The sequence below is a fragment of the Dreissena polymorpha genome, chromosome 10 (genome assembly GCF_020536995.1).
Source record: "Dreissena polymorpha isolate Duluth1 chromosome 10, UMN_Dpol_1.0, whole genome shotgun sequence".
NCBI lineage: Eukaryota > Metazoa > Mollusca > Bivalvia > Myida > Dreissenidae > Dreissena > Dreissena polymorpha.
This window is the reverse complement of record NC_068364.1, coordinates 21,011,499-21,034,717: the sequence shown is the minus strand read 5'-3', so window position 1 is coordinate 21,034,717 and position 23,219 is coordinate 21,011,499. Positions and strand designations below refer to the sequence as shown.

The 23,219-nt window shown below is 33.6% G+C and overlaps 1 protein-coding gene across 11 annotated transcripts in view; it reads left to right on the top strand.

The window, feature by feature from the left end:
• LOC127847242 (uncharacterized) overlaps nt 1-23,219 on the top strand; it is a 167,432-nt gene that overhangs the window by 71,781 nt on the left and 72,432 nt on the right. For all 11 annotated transcript variants that reach the window (XM_052379021.1, XM_052379018.1, XM_052379013.1 and 8 more), the window contains one exon: nt 18,998-19,187. In XM_052379021.1, coding sequence (XP_052234981.1) covers nt 18,998-19,187 — 190 coding nt within the window. The remainder of the gene's footprint in view (nt 1-18,997; nt 19,188-23,219) is intronic.

The following is a 23,219-nucleotide window of genomic DNA, read 5'->3' as shown; positions in this document are numbered from 1 at the left end:
GCTTTTAACTTCAAAACTTTGAAAACAATTTGAGCATGTCTTGAAAGAAGTGACTTTCATGACGCGAAAAATCGTATTTTTTGCAGATTTTAAACATTTTAAATGAAAGATTTTTTTGTTAAACGGTATTTTATGGTAGAAGAATCAATTTACAACACATTATGACATGCTTTATTGAATATAACTGTGATTTTTACATTTACACGTGTTAGCAAGTATGCACCGCTCAACACTGACATTATAGAAATATGGACACCGCTCAACAATGTACGTAAAGGCACCGCATCTTTATGATTTTTTGGCACCGCTTTATTCTGATATTTTTTCTTTCAGATGGAAGAGACGTTCCAATGTATGTATGTATGTCGGTGCTGAATATGATACCAGCGCATCTCCAGGCGACCGTCAACCGGCATGTACCAGCTCGACGTATGTCACAGAGACACCAACTGATCAGTGCCGCCCAGCCTTCCATGACAATATTGTTAATGCTCCACACAAACGGAAAACCAAGAAAGCAAGATCATCATAAAAGAAATTATTTGAAAATAGCAGTTTAGAAATCATGACTGAAAAAGTGACACATCTATTACCAGGTTTCTTTCAAAAATTACACTCGGCAAATTTATGCTATGACTTTTGTAACTTTATCAATTTGGTATGTAACAACAAGTTTCCGCTGACAAATATTGCTCTGCTATTGTTTCTGGATGCTGTCAGGTGGTACGGTCTACCGATAACCTCAATGATGACATACAAAGAAGACACCATGAAATTCTGGAGAGTTGTGCATAGATTATTTCACGGAAAAGTGTTAAGATTCGTGTTTGGGGTCATAATTGTTAACAAATATAAAGCACAATATTTATAAAAACAATGTCAAATAATGGCTTCATACTGAATCACGATGGTAAACAAGTGTACAAACCGTTTCAAAGCAATATTACAGTGTACTTTGAACATATTTGGGTTTCAATTTATTTATTTTAATACTTGACGGAAATAACTATATATGATTCGAACCCTTTACATCTCGTAAAAACAGACCGCGCTGTAATGTCTTATCTATGGAGACGTGCACTCACACGCTTCTATAGACAGTCTCAAAAAATGTGTTTTTTATAATTGTAACCCCTTTTTTCTGATTAAAGTAGTCGAGAGCATATTTGGTATATACCGTTGGTTTTGGCCAAAAACACCAAAGTCATATTTCAGTAAATGTAACCAATGCAACATCACAATGCACACTCGATATAAAATCTGAAATCAATAAATAATAATTATCAATTATGATTGTATTATACCACAACAATAAAGATAAATTGAAACATGAGACTTAAACATGTGCCCTCCACGTAATGGAAAGCAAGACAATCGATCCCGGCAAACCTTTTTTTGGTGCAAGCATGTAATCATTTTCATGATAAAATTTGGGACATGTAACTTTGATAAATGGAAGATTATCGTAAATAAATTAAGCTCACGATGGCTTGTTTTAGCTTATCATTTAAAACCACGTGCAGAACTTAGCGGTGCCACGAATTTCAGTTACATGGAATATATATACGGTGCTTATAATCAGTGTTGCGCGGTGCATCGATTTTTATGTAAGTGATGCATGTTTTCACCAAAATTAGGCCTTTAACAGATATTGAAACAAATAGCTTCGTATGGCATGTTCTTTTTATATATACAATGATTTAAGTCTGTCACATCAGGTCTGACACATCGAAAATAATCGGATTATTACATTTTTCTCACAAGTACGAATGGTGTCGAGCCCGACACGACTTTTTGTAAACACTTGTGCAAAGTAATGCTAAATATAAAACGACTAGTAAACTTTTAAATAGACGACATATTGGTTCAGAAATTTGATGGAGTGCTTCGCAAGTGGCAATCATTTTTCAGTGTCTTATAATAAAACATTTTGTCACCTACTTACCGGATTTGTCTTTGTTCGCAATGTTACTTTTCGTCAAAAGGATACGGTGCACTTGTCAGAAGTATAAAATTTCGACAGTTAGCGAAAAAGTTGTGGTATTCGCCCTATCATCGTGAGAATGGCACTTGTGAGCCAGAAGGTAGCCACAATTGTAGAATGACATCATAAAAATTATTGTGTATGATGTCATGACATGACTGATGATGTCATCAGACAAAAATTCAAAATGGCTGAAGAATCTGACAAACAAAAAGTTACTGGGGAAGAGTTAAAGTCATTGTAAGTAAGTTGTGGTGATAAATACAGTTTCAATTGGTGTATTATATTGAAAAAGCATGGCTTTGTAAATAATTACCTTCACTATTGAAATATTAAATTTGATTGTTCATACCCAAAAAAGGACTCAATAACTTTTACAATCGAAATATTTTGTGAAATGAACATATGAGCCACAATCCACTTGGATTGTTGCTCTTTAGATGGTCTACTTCTAAGATTGTTCTAATTGTTTGGGCTCTCTCAATATATAGATCACTTGATTGAGCAAATGAATCAATATTCTGAAAACGTTTTAATGTTCATCTCTGTATAAGAATGTTTTTCTTTAATAAAATGTGTTAAATTAAAATGAATGAAATTTGTTGTGAACTAGAGCAAAAACTGAAATTGTGAGGAATTGTGCATCTGCTTTGAAGTGTATATATCATGCAAATTGTTAATTATTATGCCCCCCTTCGAAGAAGAGGGGGTATAATGTTTTGCTGGATGTCTGTCGGTAGACCAGTTCATAGGCCTTGAACATTAGATGACCCCTATTGAAATTGGGGTCACTAGGTCAAAGGTCAAGGTCACTTTCACAATAGACCATAGCCAAAACTAGTAGCGGTAACATAGCCTGAACATGTTGCGAGAGCACAGCCAGAACTAGTAGCGGCAACATAGCAGAAACTAGTAGCGGCAACAGTGGGCAACTAGTAATGTTGCCGCAACTAGTAGCAGCAACCAAGCCGCAACTAGTAGCCTGAGCAGAGTCAGAACTATCAGCAACAACATAGCCAGAACTAGTAGCGGCAACAGAGCCGCAACTAGCAGCCAGAAAGCTCATTTGCATACAAAATACTACCTTGCGGCTACAAAGCGGCAACTAGTAGCGGCAACTGAGCCGCAGAAGCGGCAACTGAGCCGCAACTAGTAGCCAGAGCAGAGTCAGAACTATCAGCGGCAACATTACCAGAACTAGTAGCGGCAACCGAGCCGCAACTAGTAGCCAGAAAGCTCATTTGCATATGAAATACTACCGAGCAGCTACAAAGCGGCAACTAGTAGCGACACATGAGCCGAAACATTGCGGCAACTTAGCCGCTAATAGTTGCCGCAGGGCCTAAATTTTCGTAAGGGTGATAGCTTAAAGTGACTCTAGTATGTTATATGTGTAGGTGACTTAAGTATGTGATAGGTGAAAATGACTTAAGTATGGGATGTGTGAATGTGACTTAAGTATGTGATAGGTGAAAGTGACCCAAGTATGTGATATGTGAACGTGACTCTAGTATGTGATATGTGAAAGTGACTCCAGTATATGACATGCAAAAGTGACTCTGGTATTCATTATGTTAAACTGACTCCATTTTTTTTATATTTAAAGTGACTCAAGTGTTTGATATGTGATACCTAAGTGTGTGTGTAATATGGGAGAGTTATTCTAGTGTGCGATATGTGAAAGTGACTCCATTATGTGATATGTGAAATTGACTCCAGTATGTGATATGTAAAAGTGGCTCCAGTATGTGATATGTAAAAGTGGCTCCAGTATGTGATATGTAAAAGTGGCTCCAGTATGTGATATGTAAAAGTGGCTCATGTAAAAGTGGCTCCAGTATGTGATATGTAAAAGTGGCTCCAGTATGTGATATGTAAAAGTGGCTCCAGTATGTGATATGTAAAAGTGAATTCAGTGATGTTTGATATGTAAAAGTGGCTCCAGTATGTGATATGTAAAAGTGACTTCAATATGTGATATGTAAAAGTGGCTCTAGTATGTGATATGTAAAAGTGGCTCCAGTATGTGATATGTAAAAGTGACTTCAGTGAAGTTTGATATGTAAAAGTGGCTCCAGTATGTGATATGTAAAAGTGGCTCCAGTATGTGATATGTAAAAGTGACTTCAGTGATGTTTGATATGTAAAAGTGGCTCCAGTATGTGATATGTAAAAGTGGCTCCAGTATGTGATATGTAAAAGTGACTCCAATATGTGATATGTAAAAGTGACTTCAGTGATGTTTGATATGTAAAAGTGGCTCCAGTATGTGATATGTAAAAGTGGCTCCAGTATGTGATATGTAAAAGTGACTTCAGTGATGTTTGATATGTAAAAAAAACTTCAGTGTGTGTTAAGTCATATGATTAAAATGAAATGTGAAAAGGACGATGTTTAATGTGTGAATGTTGTGTTCTGAAATGATCCCTGTATGGAATTACACTTTAATTGAAAGACATTCTCTGATTTCAATGGAAGACATTAGACCAAAGAACCAAGTTTTTTTTATAGTGCCAATCAAATGACAATATGCATACATGTATTTAGACCAATTAGCAGGGCCTTTTATGTATAGTGTGTTCAAGAATCTGAGGCAAATGTTTCTTTTTGTTTGTAAATTTTCTTCAAAGTAGTCCTATTTTGTTCCTTAACATACACTTTCTGTTATTTATGTTGTCAATGACAAAAAACTGCGAGAAGGTCGCTTTGAGAGCTGATTAGTTTCTTCCCATGAAATTTACAACCAAAAATTCAGTGGTATTTTCATTTAAGTTAAAATTAAACACAACAATTGACTTTAGAGCTTACATTTGTAACAATAAAGATCTGTTTTTATCTGAAAATGCCTTTATTAACCTATATTGAGATGAATTTTGAGTATTAAACGATAATTGACATTTGCCTCAATGGCTTTGTTGAAAGTGTGTTAATTCAATATGAAAACATCTCAAATTGCAATAAGGTTGGTAAAGAAAGTGTTTGAAAATCCTCAGCCCTTCAGCTCTGAGTTTAAAGTGTTTTCAAATGATAATTATGTATAGAATTTACTTTCAATGAAAGCACACTGCACTATGAAATAACGACTTGAATCTGGGACCGATCAATTGGTCATTATTTGTGAATTTCAACAATAGACAAAATATATACATAATTGATGTCTTTTTAAATCTGGGATTACAATTGCATATTGTTTGCTGCCATTTATATTAAATAGCAGATTTTTCTTTTTGTGTTGAATAAAAGCGAGGTCTTAAGAGGAAAAAATGTGTTAGCTGATTTATTTTGAATGGTCTTAGGTCAGCTTATATATATATAAATATATATATATATATTATTAATTTAATTGATTTCACATAATATTGGTGAAATTACAAAAGTGTTTATGTAAGTAGTTCTTTCAATCAAGTTTAAGGACATTAAGCTTAGACATAAATTTAAATGAACACATATAGATTAAACATGGTAAAAAGGACATCATTGAAATATCACATAAAGCAGATGGTTATATTTCAGTATACACACAATTGGGAAATACCTTGGTGAAACCAAAAAAATTGTGTTGGATTAACGAAATAATTTGTAAACCAATAAACAAAAAGTTGATTGATATAAAAACAGCAATCCAAAATTGAAGTATCCTCCAATCTTTAGAGAAGCAAATGTGTTTTGACATTTGAGGAAAATGCAACAGTGAAAGAAAATGTCAGAGGAGAACCAAATGACACAAAACATTTCATCCCAAAATACTAGTGAACTGAATTTACCTTTAAACCAGAGAGTTCCACATAAAAAACAGATCATAAAAGTGCAAAAACCTTTTGATTTGAACATGCGACATCGTGGAAGTTTCTTCACAATCGCGCATCTCTATCTTAAGCCAGCTGCGTTTGTTCGGGAACCAACGAGTGTGCAGGAAATTACTAAAAAGGGAGACAACTGAAAGGGGGATAACTCCCTCTAAAAGTGTGGTTTAATATTTCAGTTGTTGCTGTTGCGGCTGCTGTTGTGAGTTAATGTAAATAAAATAAAATTATAAATTTGATTAAGCATGGCTATCAGCAAGGTATATTTGTTGTAGAAAAATGCTCATATTACAAACTTATAAAAAAAGGATTGTTTAATAACCTTTTATGCTAAAAAATTTCATTGTTTACTTTTCATAATGCAGGTTTATTTCATTGTATTCAAAACTTTAGGTCTTTGTTTTCACAAATTCAATTTGTAATATCAATGCACAACGTTTCTTTTCAAAGCAGCAATTCTGAATAGATAATTGCCATCGAGAGAGTTGTCCAAAAAATAAAAATAAATTTTCTTCTTCGTTTTTTTTTAGTTACTGCCCTTTCAGTTTGTTATACATCCTACCTAAAGTTTGATTAAAATCCTTATTTGAAGTACAGGGGAGTACACTGGAATCACCATTTGCATCTGTCTGTCTGTTAGGCTGTAAACGCAAATTTGACTGCAGAAGTTTTGCTACTCTTTTCAATGTACAACATTAACCCTTTCCCACTCAGAAGCAAAGTGAAAATGGCTATGTGCAACAGCATAAAACCAGAACAGTCTGCGAGTAACTCACAGTCTGTTCAGGTTTTGTGCTGTTTGCTGCTCATCAGTATTTAAGGTTTGGAGTTGAAGCCTTAAAAACTTGAATTTAGTATGAAAGGTCTTTAATTATATTTAACTTTATAAGGGACTACAAATGCATAAAGATATGAATCTATGTGGTTAAGGGTTAAACCTTGCAGGCCTCATGAGCTCATTATGTATATGAAGTTCTCAATGCATTATTTGTAGAGATCGATGTCATAATTTAAATTTGCTGTGCACCTTTTTAGCTCGACTATTATATATGAAATATATATGGTGAAGCTATCCTACTCACCCTGGCGTCGGCGTTCCCATTAGCGTTAGCGTTAGCGTGCAAATGTTAAAGATTGCGTACTACCCCAAATATGTCCTTTGACATATTGCTTTTATATTTTGCATACTTCTTTACCAACATGACCCCAATCTATAAACAAGAGCAGACAACTGTATCAAGCATTTTGACAGAATTATGGCCCCGTTTTTACTTAGAATATGCATATTATTGATAAATCTATGTTAAAGTTTGCGTACTACCCCAAATATTTCCTATGTCATTTGACATATTGCTTTTATATTTATGCCCCCCTTCGAAGAAGAGGGGGTATATTGTTTTGCACATGTCTGTCCGTATGTCCGATTGTCCACCAGATGGTTTCCGGATGATAACTCAAGAACGCTTAGGCCTAGGATCATGAAACTTCATAGGTACATTGATCATGACTCACAGATGACCCCTATTGATTTTGAGGTCACTAGGTCAAAGGTCAAGGTCACGGTGACCGGAAATAGTAAAATGGTTTCCAGAAGATAACTCAAGAAGGCTTATGCCTAGGATCATGAAACTTCATAGGTACATTGATCATGACTCGCAGATGACCCCTATTGATTTTCAGGTCACTAGGCCAAAGGTCAAAGTCACGGTGACCCGAAATAGTAAAATGGTTTCCAGATGATAACTCAAGAACGCTTATGCCTAGGATCATGAAACTTCATAGGTACATTGATCATGACTTGCAGATGACCCCTTTTGATTTTCAGTTCACTAGGTCAAAGGTCAACGTCATGGTGACCTGAAATAGTAAAATGGTTTCTGGATGATAACTCAAGAAGGCTTATGCCTAGGATCATGAAACTTCATACATGAAGGTACATTCATCATGACTCGCAGATGATCTCTATTGATTTTCAGGTCACTAGGTCAAAGGTCAAGTTCACAGTGACCCAAAATAGTAAAATCGTTTCTGGATGATAACTCAAGAACACTTATGCCTAGGATCATGAAACTTCATAGGTACATTGATCATGACTCGCAGATGACCCCTATTGATTTTTAGTTCACTAAGTCAAAGGTCAAGGTCATGGTGAATCAACTTAGAAAAATGGTTTCCGGATGATAACTCAAGAACTTTAGGTCACTAGATCAAAAGTCAAGGTCACGGTGACTTGATACAGTAAAATGGTTTGCGGATAATAACCCAAGAAAGCTTATGCCTAGGATCATGAAACTTCATAGGTACATTTGTAACCCTCTTGGTTATTGGTGTATTTTATCCCAATCAACAGGACATCATAAATAAGATTTTTTATAGTTCACCTCTTTTAATAATGTTAGACTTTCAGTCAGTTTATAATGAGATACAATCATACAAAATATGGTAGTTATTCCAGAGTGAATCTGGCAGGATCTGAAATATATAAAGCAATAAAATACTAAAAAAATAAAACAATAGTTCTGTTCTAGTGGCCTTAACATGTTTTTTATATGACTTAACTACTCATATAAGATTCAGGTACAACAATGACAACAATAATAATAAATACAGAAACGCAGAAACCTTCCATATAATGAGTTAAAAATATTTCATTCAACACATTGATACAATTTATACAATTCTAACAAATTTATGGAATTAAGTCCTTTTTTTTCACATCCGTCTCTATTCTTTCAATCTAATGGTGCTGTAAATTAGAGCATGCAAACAGATATTATGGTGTTTCAACTGAGTGTACAAGTGGCTTACTTAAAGTGAATTTATTTATTTGCTGCCATTCTGAACATCCCCAAATTCATGTGATTTAAATATTGAAGATGTAAAACCTCAAACGAAATACCGTTTTCAATTACATACAATAAAATACAAACACAAGAACCAATACTGATCACTAGGGTGAACTTGAACTTGATTTTTACATAAGATACAAATGTCTGCCAGCTGTTCCTCCGATTTGATCATGTGACCACAATCTAGAAAATATAATGTTAAAATAATAGGTAACTAGACAAATCGGGAGAAAGTCGACCCGGTCACACATTGATCATGACTCGCAGATGACCCATATTGATTTTCAGATCACTAGGTCAAAGGTCTAGGTCACAGTGCCAAAAAACACAATGGCTGCCACTTAACAACTGACAGCCCATATGGGGGCATGCATGTTTTACAAACAGCCCTTGTTTGCATACTTCTTTACCAACATGACCCCAATCTATAAACAAGAGCAGACAACTGTATCAAGCATGTTGACAGAATTATGGCCCCTTTTATACTTAGAATATGCATATTATTGATAAATCTATGTTAAAGTTTGCGTACTACCCCAAATAGAATATGCATATTATTGATAAATCTATGTTTAAGTTTGCGTATTACCCCAAATATCCTTTGACATATTGCTTTCATGTTTGCATACTATTTTACCAATATGATCCCAATTTATAAACAAGAGCAGACAACTGTATGAAGCATTTTGACAAATTTATGGTCCCTTTTATACTTAGATTATTGAACATTTGGTTAAGTTTTGTGTTTTGTCCATTTTACTCCTAAAGTATCATAGCTATTGCTTTCAGACTTGTAAAACTTGCTAACTATCGTAAGGGGACTGTACAGCGCAAGTTGCATAACTCCGGTTGGCTTTTTAACGGAATTATGGCCCTTTTTTGTCTTAGTAACATGGAATATTTTGTTAAATTTTGTGTTTACATCCACTTTACTTCTAAAGTATCAAGGCTATTGCTTTCAAACTTCAAATACTTTCTTACTATCTCGATGGTACTGTACCTGTTTAATTTGACCTTGACCTTTGAATGACCTTGACTCTCAAGGTCAAATTAATAAATTTTGCTTACATTGCCATAACTCCTTTATTTATGATCACATTTGATTCATACTTTGACAAAACAACACTTACCTGACATACCACAATGCACTCCACCCAAACCATCCCCCACGCCCCACCTCAGAACCCCCCAACCCCCCCCCCCCCCCCCCCTCCAAAAAAATAATAATTTTGTTTTCTTATTTTTGAAAGATCATCTATTAAATGATCACATACCCACATTATACCCCCCCCCCCCTCTCCATGTTGGCTTACGTTAAACTGTCAAGCACTCGAATAGTCGAGCCCGCTGTCCTCTGACAGCTCTTGTTCTACTTAGACTTTCTATAACATCATGATACATTGTGACAACATCTAGGGGGTAGTCCTAGTCACTTTTGTGACAAATTCTGGTATTAACCTAACTTATTGGCCCATTTTTTATTTGAAGTGTTATTTAGAGGTTAATAAGAAATAGTGTAAATTTGTTCCTGAATATCTCAATTTGATTTATATTTTGTCAAACTTTCAATTAAAGGCACTTTATATTGAGTGAGTACTTGAAAAGTGTTGTAAGATTGGTAAGTTATTGCAATCTGTGTCTTTTGCTTTAATAACTGTTTGAATGAAATGTATTAATTTGAATGGGACAATTGTGATTTTGATTTATTTTATTTTATAGTGTTATGCAATATTTCAAAATTTATCTCTATCACATTTCATTTAAGATAAAAAAAATATTTATCTTGTATATAAATGATACTTAGCTTGTCATCTGTTCACAATATTGTTAACTTTGTTGACATATATATATTTAGAGTGGTAAATATTAGATCAGGAAATCGATTTAAAAACCTGTGAGTTGATTGGAAATGTGTTAATATTGCCACAAACATCAGAAATGTGTAAATATTGACACAACCAAATGTGATTTTCCTGTTCTGTTAATGTGATATAATCATATTGTATGGCAATATTTATCGTCCAGGACAAATTGACCCGTGTCGTGCCAAATGTCATGCTGCCATTTGTGGCCAGGTTAGCTCCAGACCAGCCTGCGCAAGTCTGCAGTCTAGTCAGGAGATCCGTATTTGCTCTAAACTTGGGCAAGGTTTTGTGGTACCATAGCGAACAGGGCAGCCCCTGAAAAGACTACAAGAACACGCAGGCTGATGTGGGGCTGCGCTGGTCACTTTTTTGTAAGATTTTTGCATGAAAAGCACTGAACTGATTCAATATATTTGCTTCAAATTTTGCTTCAAAGTGAATATAAAGAAAAAGTATTTGTTATATTACACTTTAATTTCAATACATGAATCATGTGCTTAAGAGTGGTTCAGTGTAAATTACAATCCCTGCTAATATTTGTATCTTGATCAATATTGAGCGTGTTCATCATGGTCACAATAGCTGCACAACAAAGTTGTTAGGGGTGGGGGGTCAATACTGGTTTAACCCTTTACCACTAAGATACGTATTTTTACGTATTTGTGGTCCCTTAGAAAGCTAGGCTTCAATTCCAAATCTTAGATACTGATGAGCAGCAAACAGACAACCTGAGCAGAGTTTGAGTTACTCGCAGGCTGTTCTGATTTTATGCTGTTTGCAAATAGCCATTTTCACTTTGCTTCTGAGAGGGAAAGAGTTATGGTAAGGTTGTCTTTTTACCCGCCAGTGCATCCATCATGATTTCTTGTCTGAATCTTATCGTGACCACTTTTAGAAGTAACAATTTTAAACTTAAGATGTAGATAAATTTCATTGTGTGAAAGGGCATTGCAAAAGAGAGTTATTGCTCTTTGTTTATTATCCTCCGCCATAGGCGGTGGAACGTGTCGTCCTGGATTAGCCTGTTAAAACTTCACAAGCAAATCTGGAATTACACTTTATGCACATGCATTAAGCCTAGTTTTCTCAGAACATGACTCATATATTTTAAGGTAATATTTTAAGGTAAATTGCATCTTTTTGACTCCATACAGTGTGGAACTGTTTCAATCAATTACACTTTAACTTAAGTATAATTATTTCAACTTGAAAATAAATGTCTTGTTAGTATTAACTCAAAGGTCTTAAGACCACTTATTTATTTGCTTTTATAAAGCATTCTTTACACACACAAAATTCTCAATTCTATTATGAAACTGTTATATTGAGTTCCACAATTTAGATATGCACTGTAATGTATACTGTTTTGTTGTTTCACACATATTACTTCATATTGTTTAGGATTTTTTTTAAATGTTCAAAGATTGTAGTATTAGCCTTAATTTTTGGGCCTATTGGGATTCTCTCATTAAAAATGTAATTTTTAGGTTATTAAGGAAAAATATAAATTCTGTCGTGAACATCTCAATTTGATTTATATTTTGTCAAACTTTCAATTAACAGGTTCTCTAAATTGAGAGGGTACTCCACTTGAAGTTGTTGTATATAATGGATATTTATTGCCACCTTTATCTTTGGCTTTAATAACTGTTTGAAATTTATTCATTTGAATTATAGTCTTTAAAGTTTAAAATAGTCAAAATTTAATGTTTACCTGCATCTTTTTCATGTGTTTATTTTAACTAAAGATATTTAAGTCTCAATTTAATATGTGTTCTGGGTCTTAAATAACATTAACTTACTAAGACTAATTACTGTGACCAGCTTTTCAGCAGGATTATGTCCCTTTTTGTTCCTAAACAGTCTGATTAAGGTTTGCATGCAAATCCAAAATTCAGGTTGAAGTTTGCATGCATATACACACATGTACATATATCTGTAACTACAACAGATAACATACATTACACATATGTTTACATATATTATATAACATATATTAAATTAAAACTTAAACAATTCTTTGGGTTCATAATGTGAGGTCACTGACCAAGGTCCATAATTCTGACCTGAAAGTAAGTACACTAATTATGCCCCATTCAAAATTCAAAAAAGAGGGGGTATATTGTTTTGCACAAGTCGGTCTGTCGGTCTGTCGGTCGGTCCGTCCACCAGATGGTTTCCGGATGATAACTCAAGAACGCTTAGGCCTATTTAGGAATTAATTCCCCTTTCATACTTTATATCAGGTAACAGACAAAAAATGTACATAATACTGTGAATTCAGAAGAATATAGTAGAACCCTTTGTCTTATGATAGCTTTTGTTCATTCATCTGTTATTTTTCTTTATTTCATTTTCTTCATATTTTTCATTTCCTTTGTTTTACTAGAACTATTGTTACAAATGATATTAATATTATTTTAATTATTATTACTATTTTCAGTCAAATTAATGTTATTGAACATAAACATTTATAATACTTAAATATAAAAATTGAAGCTATGGGTGATTTGACGAACTTTCAAAAACTTTACTTTTAGTGTTTTAAATCATTACACTTGTACACTTGTTTGTGAAGACCTTGACAATGTTTCATATTATTAGGTCTATTGACTAAAGAAAACAAAAGACCGCAAAATTAATGACTCGAGCATTGAAAGCAAATGTAACAATGTCTACAATGACAGTGGTTTTTGTTTGTCATTGTAGTGTGTGAATGATTTGTTAAGTAAATTCAATTTGTATGAAGAAGGTATACGTAAAGATAAAAGTGAAAACCTTTTGGAATCAGTGGAACAGTGTACAATTTTCACTGATAAACAGATTTTAACGGAGCTGTAAGCCCAAGAAAGCAAGATTTTTGGATCATGTTTAGAAGTTTTTGTTAGTTGTGGAATAATCGGGGTGGTAGAAAGTAAATATTTGAATGTTTGCAATCAATGTTTGATCGCGCTAACTGAGGTTCATAGTTAAAGAAGTTTTCGAATGAAAATTTTTACATACAACGAATGGTTTAAATATAGTTGGTGGTGACCTTCATTGAAATAAATGTTGTTTTAGAGTAATATGCTTTAAGAAAGAGGGATTATTATTTTAGATGAAATATTGAGTTTTGAACATTTAGCTATTGTGACAGATTTTTGTTGTACTCTGATTCTAAACTTAGATTCATTTTATTAAAAGAAAATGATAAAAAAAAAACGAAAAGAGAGTGCTAGTTGTTGAAGTGTGCTTTAAGGATATGTTAGTGCAATAGAAAGCATAGAAATTGTGCACCTGAATATAATTAGATCTCAAATTTGGCGTAATTACAACTAGAAAGGTTTATGTCAGTGCCATTCAGGGAGGAAGATCAAACCATTTTAAATGGATGTGTACAATTACTGAGGAGAATTATGCGTTCTGAAACAGAAAGTTTTAACGTCTAATTGGGAATTTTCACACGACTGTATCTTATTATATTTGTTATGGCGTTCTTATAACTGGGGTATGTTTTAAATGAATGTTGGAATTTTAACTTTATATAGTATTATAAAAGCACAAATGGATGTTTTTAATTTAAAATTGATTTTTATTTTAAATTTATTTCTTTAAATATTTTGTTTTGGTTTGTAGAAAACAACTATTATATAGTCAATGTGCATGTTTTCATGACAACAGCAGCAACAATTATTAAGCTGTTAAAAACTGAGCTGGAAAATTCAAAGTTATTGTCAAATATGAAGACAATATAAGTGCATTATTAAAATACAACGCAGAAACTCTGTGAAAGATGTTGTTATGATGTTTGTGTGACTTTGAATGTGAAATGGAAATGACATGTTGTTGCCATAGCAATAATCACCATGGCAACGCAAACATTGAAGTTGAGATTTCCGTCGCTGGATATTCCTCCACAAAGGCCGCAACGTTCGCTCACAAGCTTCATTAATTACTCAAAGCAACTTGAGGAGTTCATTACAAAATACAAGACAAGGCCTCTGGATATAAAATTTTGGCCGTACGGCCCATACTGGCCACCGTACTTTGAATGCGAGATTCTTGAGACACCAAAATTGCTTAACACATGTCCCCAGGTAGTGGAAGGATTTCACTTGAGACATGACGGTAAGTGGTTTCCCTGCCGCTCCTCCACAAACTGAGCTTTGAGTGGTATTATTGTTTTGAGTTTATTGTTTTGGGGTTGTGTTATTTTGAGGTATTTGTAACAGTACCATTTAGCTGACAAAAGACATAAATTATATTTTTTAATGATATAACCATTGCAGTATCGTCATAGAAACAGTCATGACATTCACCCAGATTCTATTGGATAGCCTTGATATCAGTCAAGACATAGTAAGAAACCATTATATTTATTGGACACTTTTTTGTGTGGATATTCTTGGGTCTGCTGAACGAACACGTCCATGTTTAACAAACATTATTTGCTGTAGTCTTATTTCAGACATAAAAATCCAGGAATAAAAGGCCCAATTTTACGAATCTATAATTGCCAAAGCGATGGCATCAGCCTAGATTCTTATGGCTTGAGCATCATGTCAATAACCAGGACTTTTATCCCAGTTTTTGTGAAGCAGCCTTTGGCCCTCTCATTTTGCGAAAAATTGAGTCACAAACTGTTTTCGAAATTGTTAAAAAAAAAAGAGTTGTAAACTGTTAAAAGTTGTGATATTGTTCATGAACTTTTTAAAATTGTCGAAATTTGAGTCATGAACTTCTTAACATTGTGAACATTAGATCACAAACTTATCAAATGTGTTAAAAACCGTCATTCTCTTAGAAGGAAAAAAATCTCTGATAACATCAGTCATTGCACAGACCTCAAATCTAGTGGATAGCAAACCATAGCAACAGTAATATCTGATTCACTAAGAAACATGTTGGTAGAATTGCGATAGTAACTGTCATGGCATTGACTATTAACTATGCACGTCTCGAAATTACTATTGTTTATATATTTCTGAAATTTGGTTTATCCGAAATAACCTTGAATATAACAAGTGAATTCGTTATTGAGCCCTTATAATGATAGCACAAACTATTTCACCCTACGTACATTGCTGCACATATAGACTAGCATCTTGGCATTGTTCCAATAGCCTTCCCAAAGAGCAAGTCCATTTCATTTTCTTCAAAAAGCAAGGCTTTCATCTTAATGGCTGAAATAAATGTACAGGCATCCGATTTTGGATCGCTGAAATTTGCGGTGGTGGGTTTGTTTCTCATCTGTGGTCTTCTAACGACTCTCCCCTTTTCTGAGAAGAGCCCAATCGAACCGGCCACTAGATTCTAGTAGGTAGCGTTGCCATGTCAACAGTCATGGTATGGGCCTCAATATAAGTTCATAGTTGTATAGTTATCATATAGTTATGTTATAGATCGTTGATATTGGATAATCAGCATATGTCACTAGCAATAAAAGTAATATTTGGACTGTTTGAGTCTCATCAATGGTTTTATTTGATATTATTTGGTTATCAAGTGATTACCCCCTCTTGTTATTTGGTTACATTTATCATATGATGCATATTAAAAAAGTTGTTATTGGTTACATTATCAAATTTGTTACATGTATGTTGGTAGTATTGGTAAAAAAGGGAATAACAATTATTATAGGAATTGCGTGTGGGTCTGGAATTGTAATATTATAATATCATATAATATTATTTTTATGCTCCCCAAAAAGTTATTTTGGGGGGAGCATATAGTCGCAGCTTTGTCTGTCCGTGCGTGTGTGTGTCCGTCTGTCTTTCCGTTCACAATTTTTGTCCGGGCTATTTCTTAGCAACCAATGACCAGAATTCAATTAAACTTTATGGGAAGCTTCACTACCAAGAGGAGATGTGCATATTATCAGCGATTCTCGTCGGATGATTTTTCACAGAGTTATGGCCCTTTGAAATTTTCTATAAAAAATTATTGTCCCCCAACTACTGTGCCCTCAAGACATTTCCTTTTATCTGAATATGTAGTGCAATATTGTGACCAAAAAAACTTTAGGGAGCATCACCCGTCTCCGACGGTTTCTTGTTGCTGACATGTTCTTGTATTTGTACTAACCTTACTTTGTCAGACCATGCTGATGTACATAAGTCTTAAAGTCTCTGTGCATTAGTGACCTTAAAGAGACATAAATACTCAAAACCAACGAATATTTCGTAAAATATTTCGTAAAATAAAGTTTACCCATAAGAAATCAGTGTTACTTATAGCTAAAGCCAAAATTCAAGGCTACATGTGGTACAATAACATAGATTAAATGAGATACAAAATGCTTGTTTATATTTTTTGTGTCACAATATATTACATGTGAATTTTCTGCAACGATATCCAAACATTTACAAGCAAACTACTCGCATTCACATTTCTCTCTGTTTTTTATGCCCCCGAATCCCCGAAATGATCAGGGGAGTATTGTTTTTGGCCTGTCTGTCTGTCTTGTATGTGCTTGTCTGTCATTCTGTCCCAAAACTTTAACCTTGGTCATAACTTTTGCAATATTGAGGATAGCAACTTGATAATTGGCATGTATGTGTATCTCATGGAGCTGCACATTTTGAGTGGTGAAAGGTCAAGGTCATCCTTCAAGGTCAAAGGTCAAATATATGGCTTAAAAGTGGCGGAGTAGGGGGCATTGTGTTTCTGACAAACACATCTCTTGTTTTTCAATACTATTATTAAGATCAATACAAATAAGCTGGATAATAAACTTTTAAAGTTTTAATATATTATATTTCATTCAAATCATCAAGAATATTTTTTTACAAAGAGCTTGTTTGCCTCTTTAACATCAGTGTTTGCACAATCGATTATTTTGTTAGCAAAATATCTTTCACTTTTCTGATCTATTGATTTACAATGTATCTACATATTTTAATGTGATATGTCACTCGATTATAGTTCAATTTAACCTGCCCCAACAGTAAGAGTTCTTTTTCCTCTTGAGTTATTTTATTCAATGTATATTATTTATTAGTTAATAGTATTGTGCCTTTTTTTGTGAAAGGTTACATTTAAATGATCTTGAGAATAAAAGAGATATTTAAATAAATTATTGAATTAATCATAAATGTCATCTAGTCACTCAATATAATCATCAATTGATGGTTAAAACTCAGTTGGTAAATTTTTGTGGATCAAACATTCATCAAAAATAAGTAAATCTTAAAACATCTTTTCATAAACATTGCTGCAAGTGTTTTCATTTATACTATGTCTTATTTTTCTCTACAAACTGTCAGTTGATGAAATGATTCGTACTTGCTTTTTTACCACCTACAGCTTAACTAGTTCATCACGTTTATTCTTCAAAGACTAGTCTTATAAAAATAAAAAGGGCATATTTGCTTACAGAACAGCAGTTTCAAATAAGCATCCGAATCCATATCCTTAATCTGTTTCTGAAATATCATTAACAGGTTGCAGGATGAACGTGGTTCACATTTAGGGTTTAAAAACGTGCTAGACAAAATGTAAACACGCCAATAATAACTGTATTTTGGCAAATATATCATGTTATTGAAATACATTTTGTAAAAATCTTAAGTGCTTAAAAAACAGTTTTTCTTGAAGTGTGTTCTGAAATCATAAGATTTAAGAATAAATCCTTGATTATGTCTGAAAAAGGTGCCAAAATTTCATACTGAGTGGAGCATAACCGTGAACATGAATGCTGTACACATCAAATTTTTGTCAAAGAACACAGGCTTGTTAAACAAAGTAATTTGATGTATTTCACATTGCCATAAGCATAACAAAATAAAAAAACTTGTATGCATTAGTTGACATTTTTAAGAAAAACTGTTTTAACAAGTTATTTGAAAAAAAGCACCCCATACCAGTGTCTTTACATCCATTAGCATTTAATTATGAACACCAGGCATTCCTGCACTCTGTTAATGTTCTGAGTACATTTTACTTGTTCTATATGCAATTAATTGTTTGTGTATATTGTAAATGTCCTTTATTTCATTATTTTTTTAGTATATTTTACATGGCCTTAATTTCCTTATTTTATTGTGTATTTTTCATGTCTTTTATTTCAATAATTGCCTTTGTATATTTTACAAGTCCTTTATATCATGCATATTGTTTGTACATTTAACATGTCCTTTATTTTATTAATTTTTAAGTCCTTTATATCATGCATATTGTTTGTACATTTAACATGTCCTTTATTTTATTAATTTTTTTGATGTATATTTTACATGAACATTTTTCAGGACAAAATATTCCAATCGTAAACATGTATTGTTTCTACTTAACTAATTCAGTCATGTAATAATGTCTTTTGTGACATAATTTCTATGTAATAATGTCTATAGTTACTAAATTTCTGTAATGTTTATTTATTTATTTGATAACTTTTGCTCGCTCCTTTTTTAGGAATGTATTATGAGCTTCTTATGTTCCTAAGTAAAAAATTGAGGGAAAAAACTTTTTTTTTTATAAAACCAAACCTGCGGTATAAAATGTTCCAAACTCTATTTTTAGATCAAAACTACCCCACTGTTGAGAGCCAGGCAACGCAATACACATCAAAATGGCGCGGTGTGCTCATAGTTTACGACTCGGAGCGCAGCAGCAGAGACCATTTTCCCAGTCCGGTTCCCGAAGGATGCTGCCCAAATTTACTTTTTGAGTCTCGATTTGAAAGCGGGAACCTGCGACAGGCACGCAGGGTGTAAGTTCACATTCATGCCTCATTCTGGGAAAATGTGGCTTAATGCATTTGCGTAAAATGTCAATGCAGATTAGCCTGTGCAATCCTCACAGGCTTATCAGAGACAACACATTCTGCTTTATGGTATGTTTCGTGCTAAGGAAGTGCCATCTTAGCGAAAATTCAGTGAAGGCAGAAAATGTAGTCCCTGATTAGCCTGTGAAGACGTCAAAGGCTGATCTGGGGTGACACTTAATTCAGTTGCAGGCTGATCTGGGGTGACACTTAATTCAGTTGCAGGCTGATCTGGGGTGACACTTAATTGGCTGATCTGGGGTGACACTTAATTGGCTGATCTGGGGTGACACTTAATTCAGTTGCATTAAGTCCAGTGTTCCCACAATGAGGTATGTGGTATCCTTTCCCTTTGAAGTTTTACTTTTTTAGTTGTAACTAAGTTTCTGACTATAATTATCTTAAAATAGGTAAGAATACAATAAATTGACTCATTTGAGCTGGATGCACAAATAATGCCATCTTTTTGTCATGCCCATTTGTTATTTTATAGACGTTACACATTCCTTGATGTACTAAATTGCCCGAACTGAAGGTCATGTTTGTGTTTCCTTTCATAGGGTTTTCCTGTTTTGAAGTTGTTTTTGCCTAATTAACTTTGTATGGATTCCATGTTTATTCTGGACATCTGTTGCTCTCTGTCCGTTGTCATAATCGTTACGTCAAAGTTGACCCTCCATTTAAACGTTAAGCCGATATGTTTGTCAAGTAGATGTGTGTAAATGAAAGTTGGATAGATCGAATCAGGCATTATCTGGAAGCTAAATATTGACATAAATATAAATTTACAAGGATTACCATCTGTTTGTAAAGGATTTGTGCAACATTTCAAAATTGGTGATCTCATTTGCTTCACAATACATAGCGGCTTTTCTAATATTAAGTGTTTATCGAAGAAATGTCTAACATTTCACTCTCAAGAGGGTTTCCCTTTCATTACCGTAATTTTACCCCATGGTAAAGACTTTATCCAGCATTATCATTCTTGGATACTGTGTCATTGTGACCAAATAGTGCACTTGTTCCTTAATAGTTACAAATTTTATTTGAATGAAGAATTATTATCAATGCTTTTTATTATTGGCATTTAACCCATTTATGCCTAGTGGACTCTCCCATCCTTCTTAATTGGATCAATTTATTTCCAAAATTAGGGATGTCTAGTATATTTATGCCCCCCTTAGAAGAAGAGGGGGTATATTGTTTTGCACGGTCGGTCCATCCACCAGATGGTTTTCGGGTGATAACTCATGATAAGTCATGATCATGACTGGCAGATGACCCCTATTGATTTTAAGGTCACTAGGTCAAAGGTCAAGGTCACAGTGACTCGAAATAGTAAAATGGTTTCCGGAATATAACTCAAGAATGCTTACGCTTAGGATCATGAAACTTCATAGGTACATTGATTATGACTGGCAGATGACCCTTATTGATTTTCAGGTCACTAGGTCAAAGGTCAAGGTCACAGTGACAAAAAACGTATTCACACAATGGCTGCCACTACAACTGACAGCCCATATTGGGGGCATGCATGTTTTACAAACAGCCCTTGTTATTTTATATTAGGTATATTTGTTACAAAAATTCCTTTAAGCAAACAGCGCAGACCCTGATGAGACACCGCATCATGCAGCGTCTCATCTGGGTCTACGCTGTTTGCAAAGGCCTTTTTTCTAGACGCGTGGCATAAATGGGTTAACTGTAAGTTGAGACAATGTTTCACAGTTTATTTTGACTTTGTAGTATCCGTTGCCTCCAAAATCATTTTATTAACATGACTAAATTTATTACATTGAAATAGATAAACAACACTCTCTGTATAATGATAGTTTACTCATATAATTTTGCTTGTGACAAACAGAAAGTAAACTGTGCAAGCATTATTCAGTGACATCAAACCAGGTTTTATGCTATTTGCTGCTCATCAGTATCTAAGGATTGGAAATGAAGCCTTTAAAACTTGAATATAGTTAGAAAGGCCTTTAATTAAATATAACTTTCTAAGGGACTGCAAATGGTTAAAAATATGTATCTAAGTGGTTAAGGGTTAATCATGGCTTATACACACAACTAGGTAAACCATAGCAGCAAAGGCTACACACAACTAGGTAAACATTAGCAGCAAAGGCTACACACCACTAGGTAAACCATAGAAGCAAAGGCTCATGCCAACATAGTATGGCATTACTATTGAACAATTATGAAAACTACTATATATTTTCATGTGTTGGGCACACATTTTCTCTTCTTTGAAAAGGAATAAATGAATTTTTTACATTAAAAAACGTTAGATTTAAATGTAAAATTATAAGGAGACGTTTTTCAGGTCCCTGAGACGGTGAACAAACTAAACATAGTTTGATTGATAGCTGTCACGTAGTAAATTATATGTTTCTTGTATTTTCATACTGCAATCAAAGCTTTAAAATTGTAAACTTGCTGTTTGCTTGCATTTAAATGTAAGCAGGATTGAATTGTGCATTATATATATTTCATTATTTATGTCCTCTTTTGTGACTTTTTGCTTATAATCCTCAAGGTACTGTCAATAAGTAGCCTAAATTAGGACCCCCACATGTTAAGACTTTAAATGCCTTAACAGTATCTTCAAATCTTCACCATGTTTTCAATTAATTTTCAGATAATAATTGTTAGAGGTATGTTAATGGAGATGCAATCAGCACTATTCAAACAAGCTTTTTGTTGAAAATGGTTGGTTACCTGTGAAGAATAAACAAACTTATTACTCGTTTACCTATAAAAATGCAAGTCAGTCAGTTTTCGGATACCATCATATTATTGTGTAGTTTGACATAATCAGTTTGGCATCGTCAATATGTATAAAATTTTTTAATTCTTAGATTTTTCTTAATTATGTTGTAAGACTTGGACTGACTTATCACACAATCTAAGCTCAAAAGATATAATTACGTTAATTATTCCTTGTCAACATTTATTTGCAAATTGTGCTGAATAACTTCTGTCCACTGCCAACAAAATAAATAAATTTAAGCATGGTGGCATTTTACCATTTTATTGTCATTTAAATTATGAATGCAATTATAAAGAATAATAGTAGTAAAGACTTCTAAAGAATATTGTTTACTTTTTATAAGGGTTTTCTCAAGTTATCTTAAAATACTTCAATGTTGAATTATGTCATACATATTTTTTCAATAATTTCAGATGAACTAAGATGATCTTAAAATAAAACATCTAATTGAATATATAGAAATTTGACTACCGTAATGACTCTAAGTTGTCGGACACTCTAAATTTTTGGACACCTCCTTTTTTGGCCAAAATAATTATTTTTCTGGACTCTTAATTTTCGGACATGTGGGTTTTCGTCCATAATTAATGATTCTTAATTTTCAGACAGCATTTTCTACAGAGCTATTTTACCAAATTTCTGTCTATTTGCTTATCTTTCGTCACTTTGACCATGCATTTTTATGACCGGATTAAGGTTGTTAAACCTGGCAGTGGAATGCCTGAGGGCAATGGAACATTGCAATTGTGTTATAAGGTAAATAACCATGTATTGCAATTGTGTTATTAGGTAAGTAACCATGTATTGCAATTGTGTTATTAGGTAAGTAACCATGTATTGCAATTGTGTTATTAGGTAAGTAACCATGTATTGCAATTGTGTTATTTGGTAAGTAACCATGTATACCGGTGGTAATTATAAATAATGGTTTCGCCTCAGAATAAAAACTGGAACAAAACAGCTCTGTTGCAAGTAATACAAATGTTAGACAACGACTGATGTACAATCAAAGAATTCATAGTTTGCAGATATGTTTATTGCATTAATTAACAGGTTCATACTAGAGTATCGGTAAATTAACTGCGCATTTTTGAAACTCGTTCATCAAGCAACAGTCTTGGAATATCTTTCTTTAAAAAAAATCATGTGAAATTATTTTTAATAAAGAGTAAACATATGCAAAATAAATTTCTACTGTACAG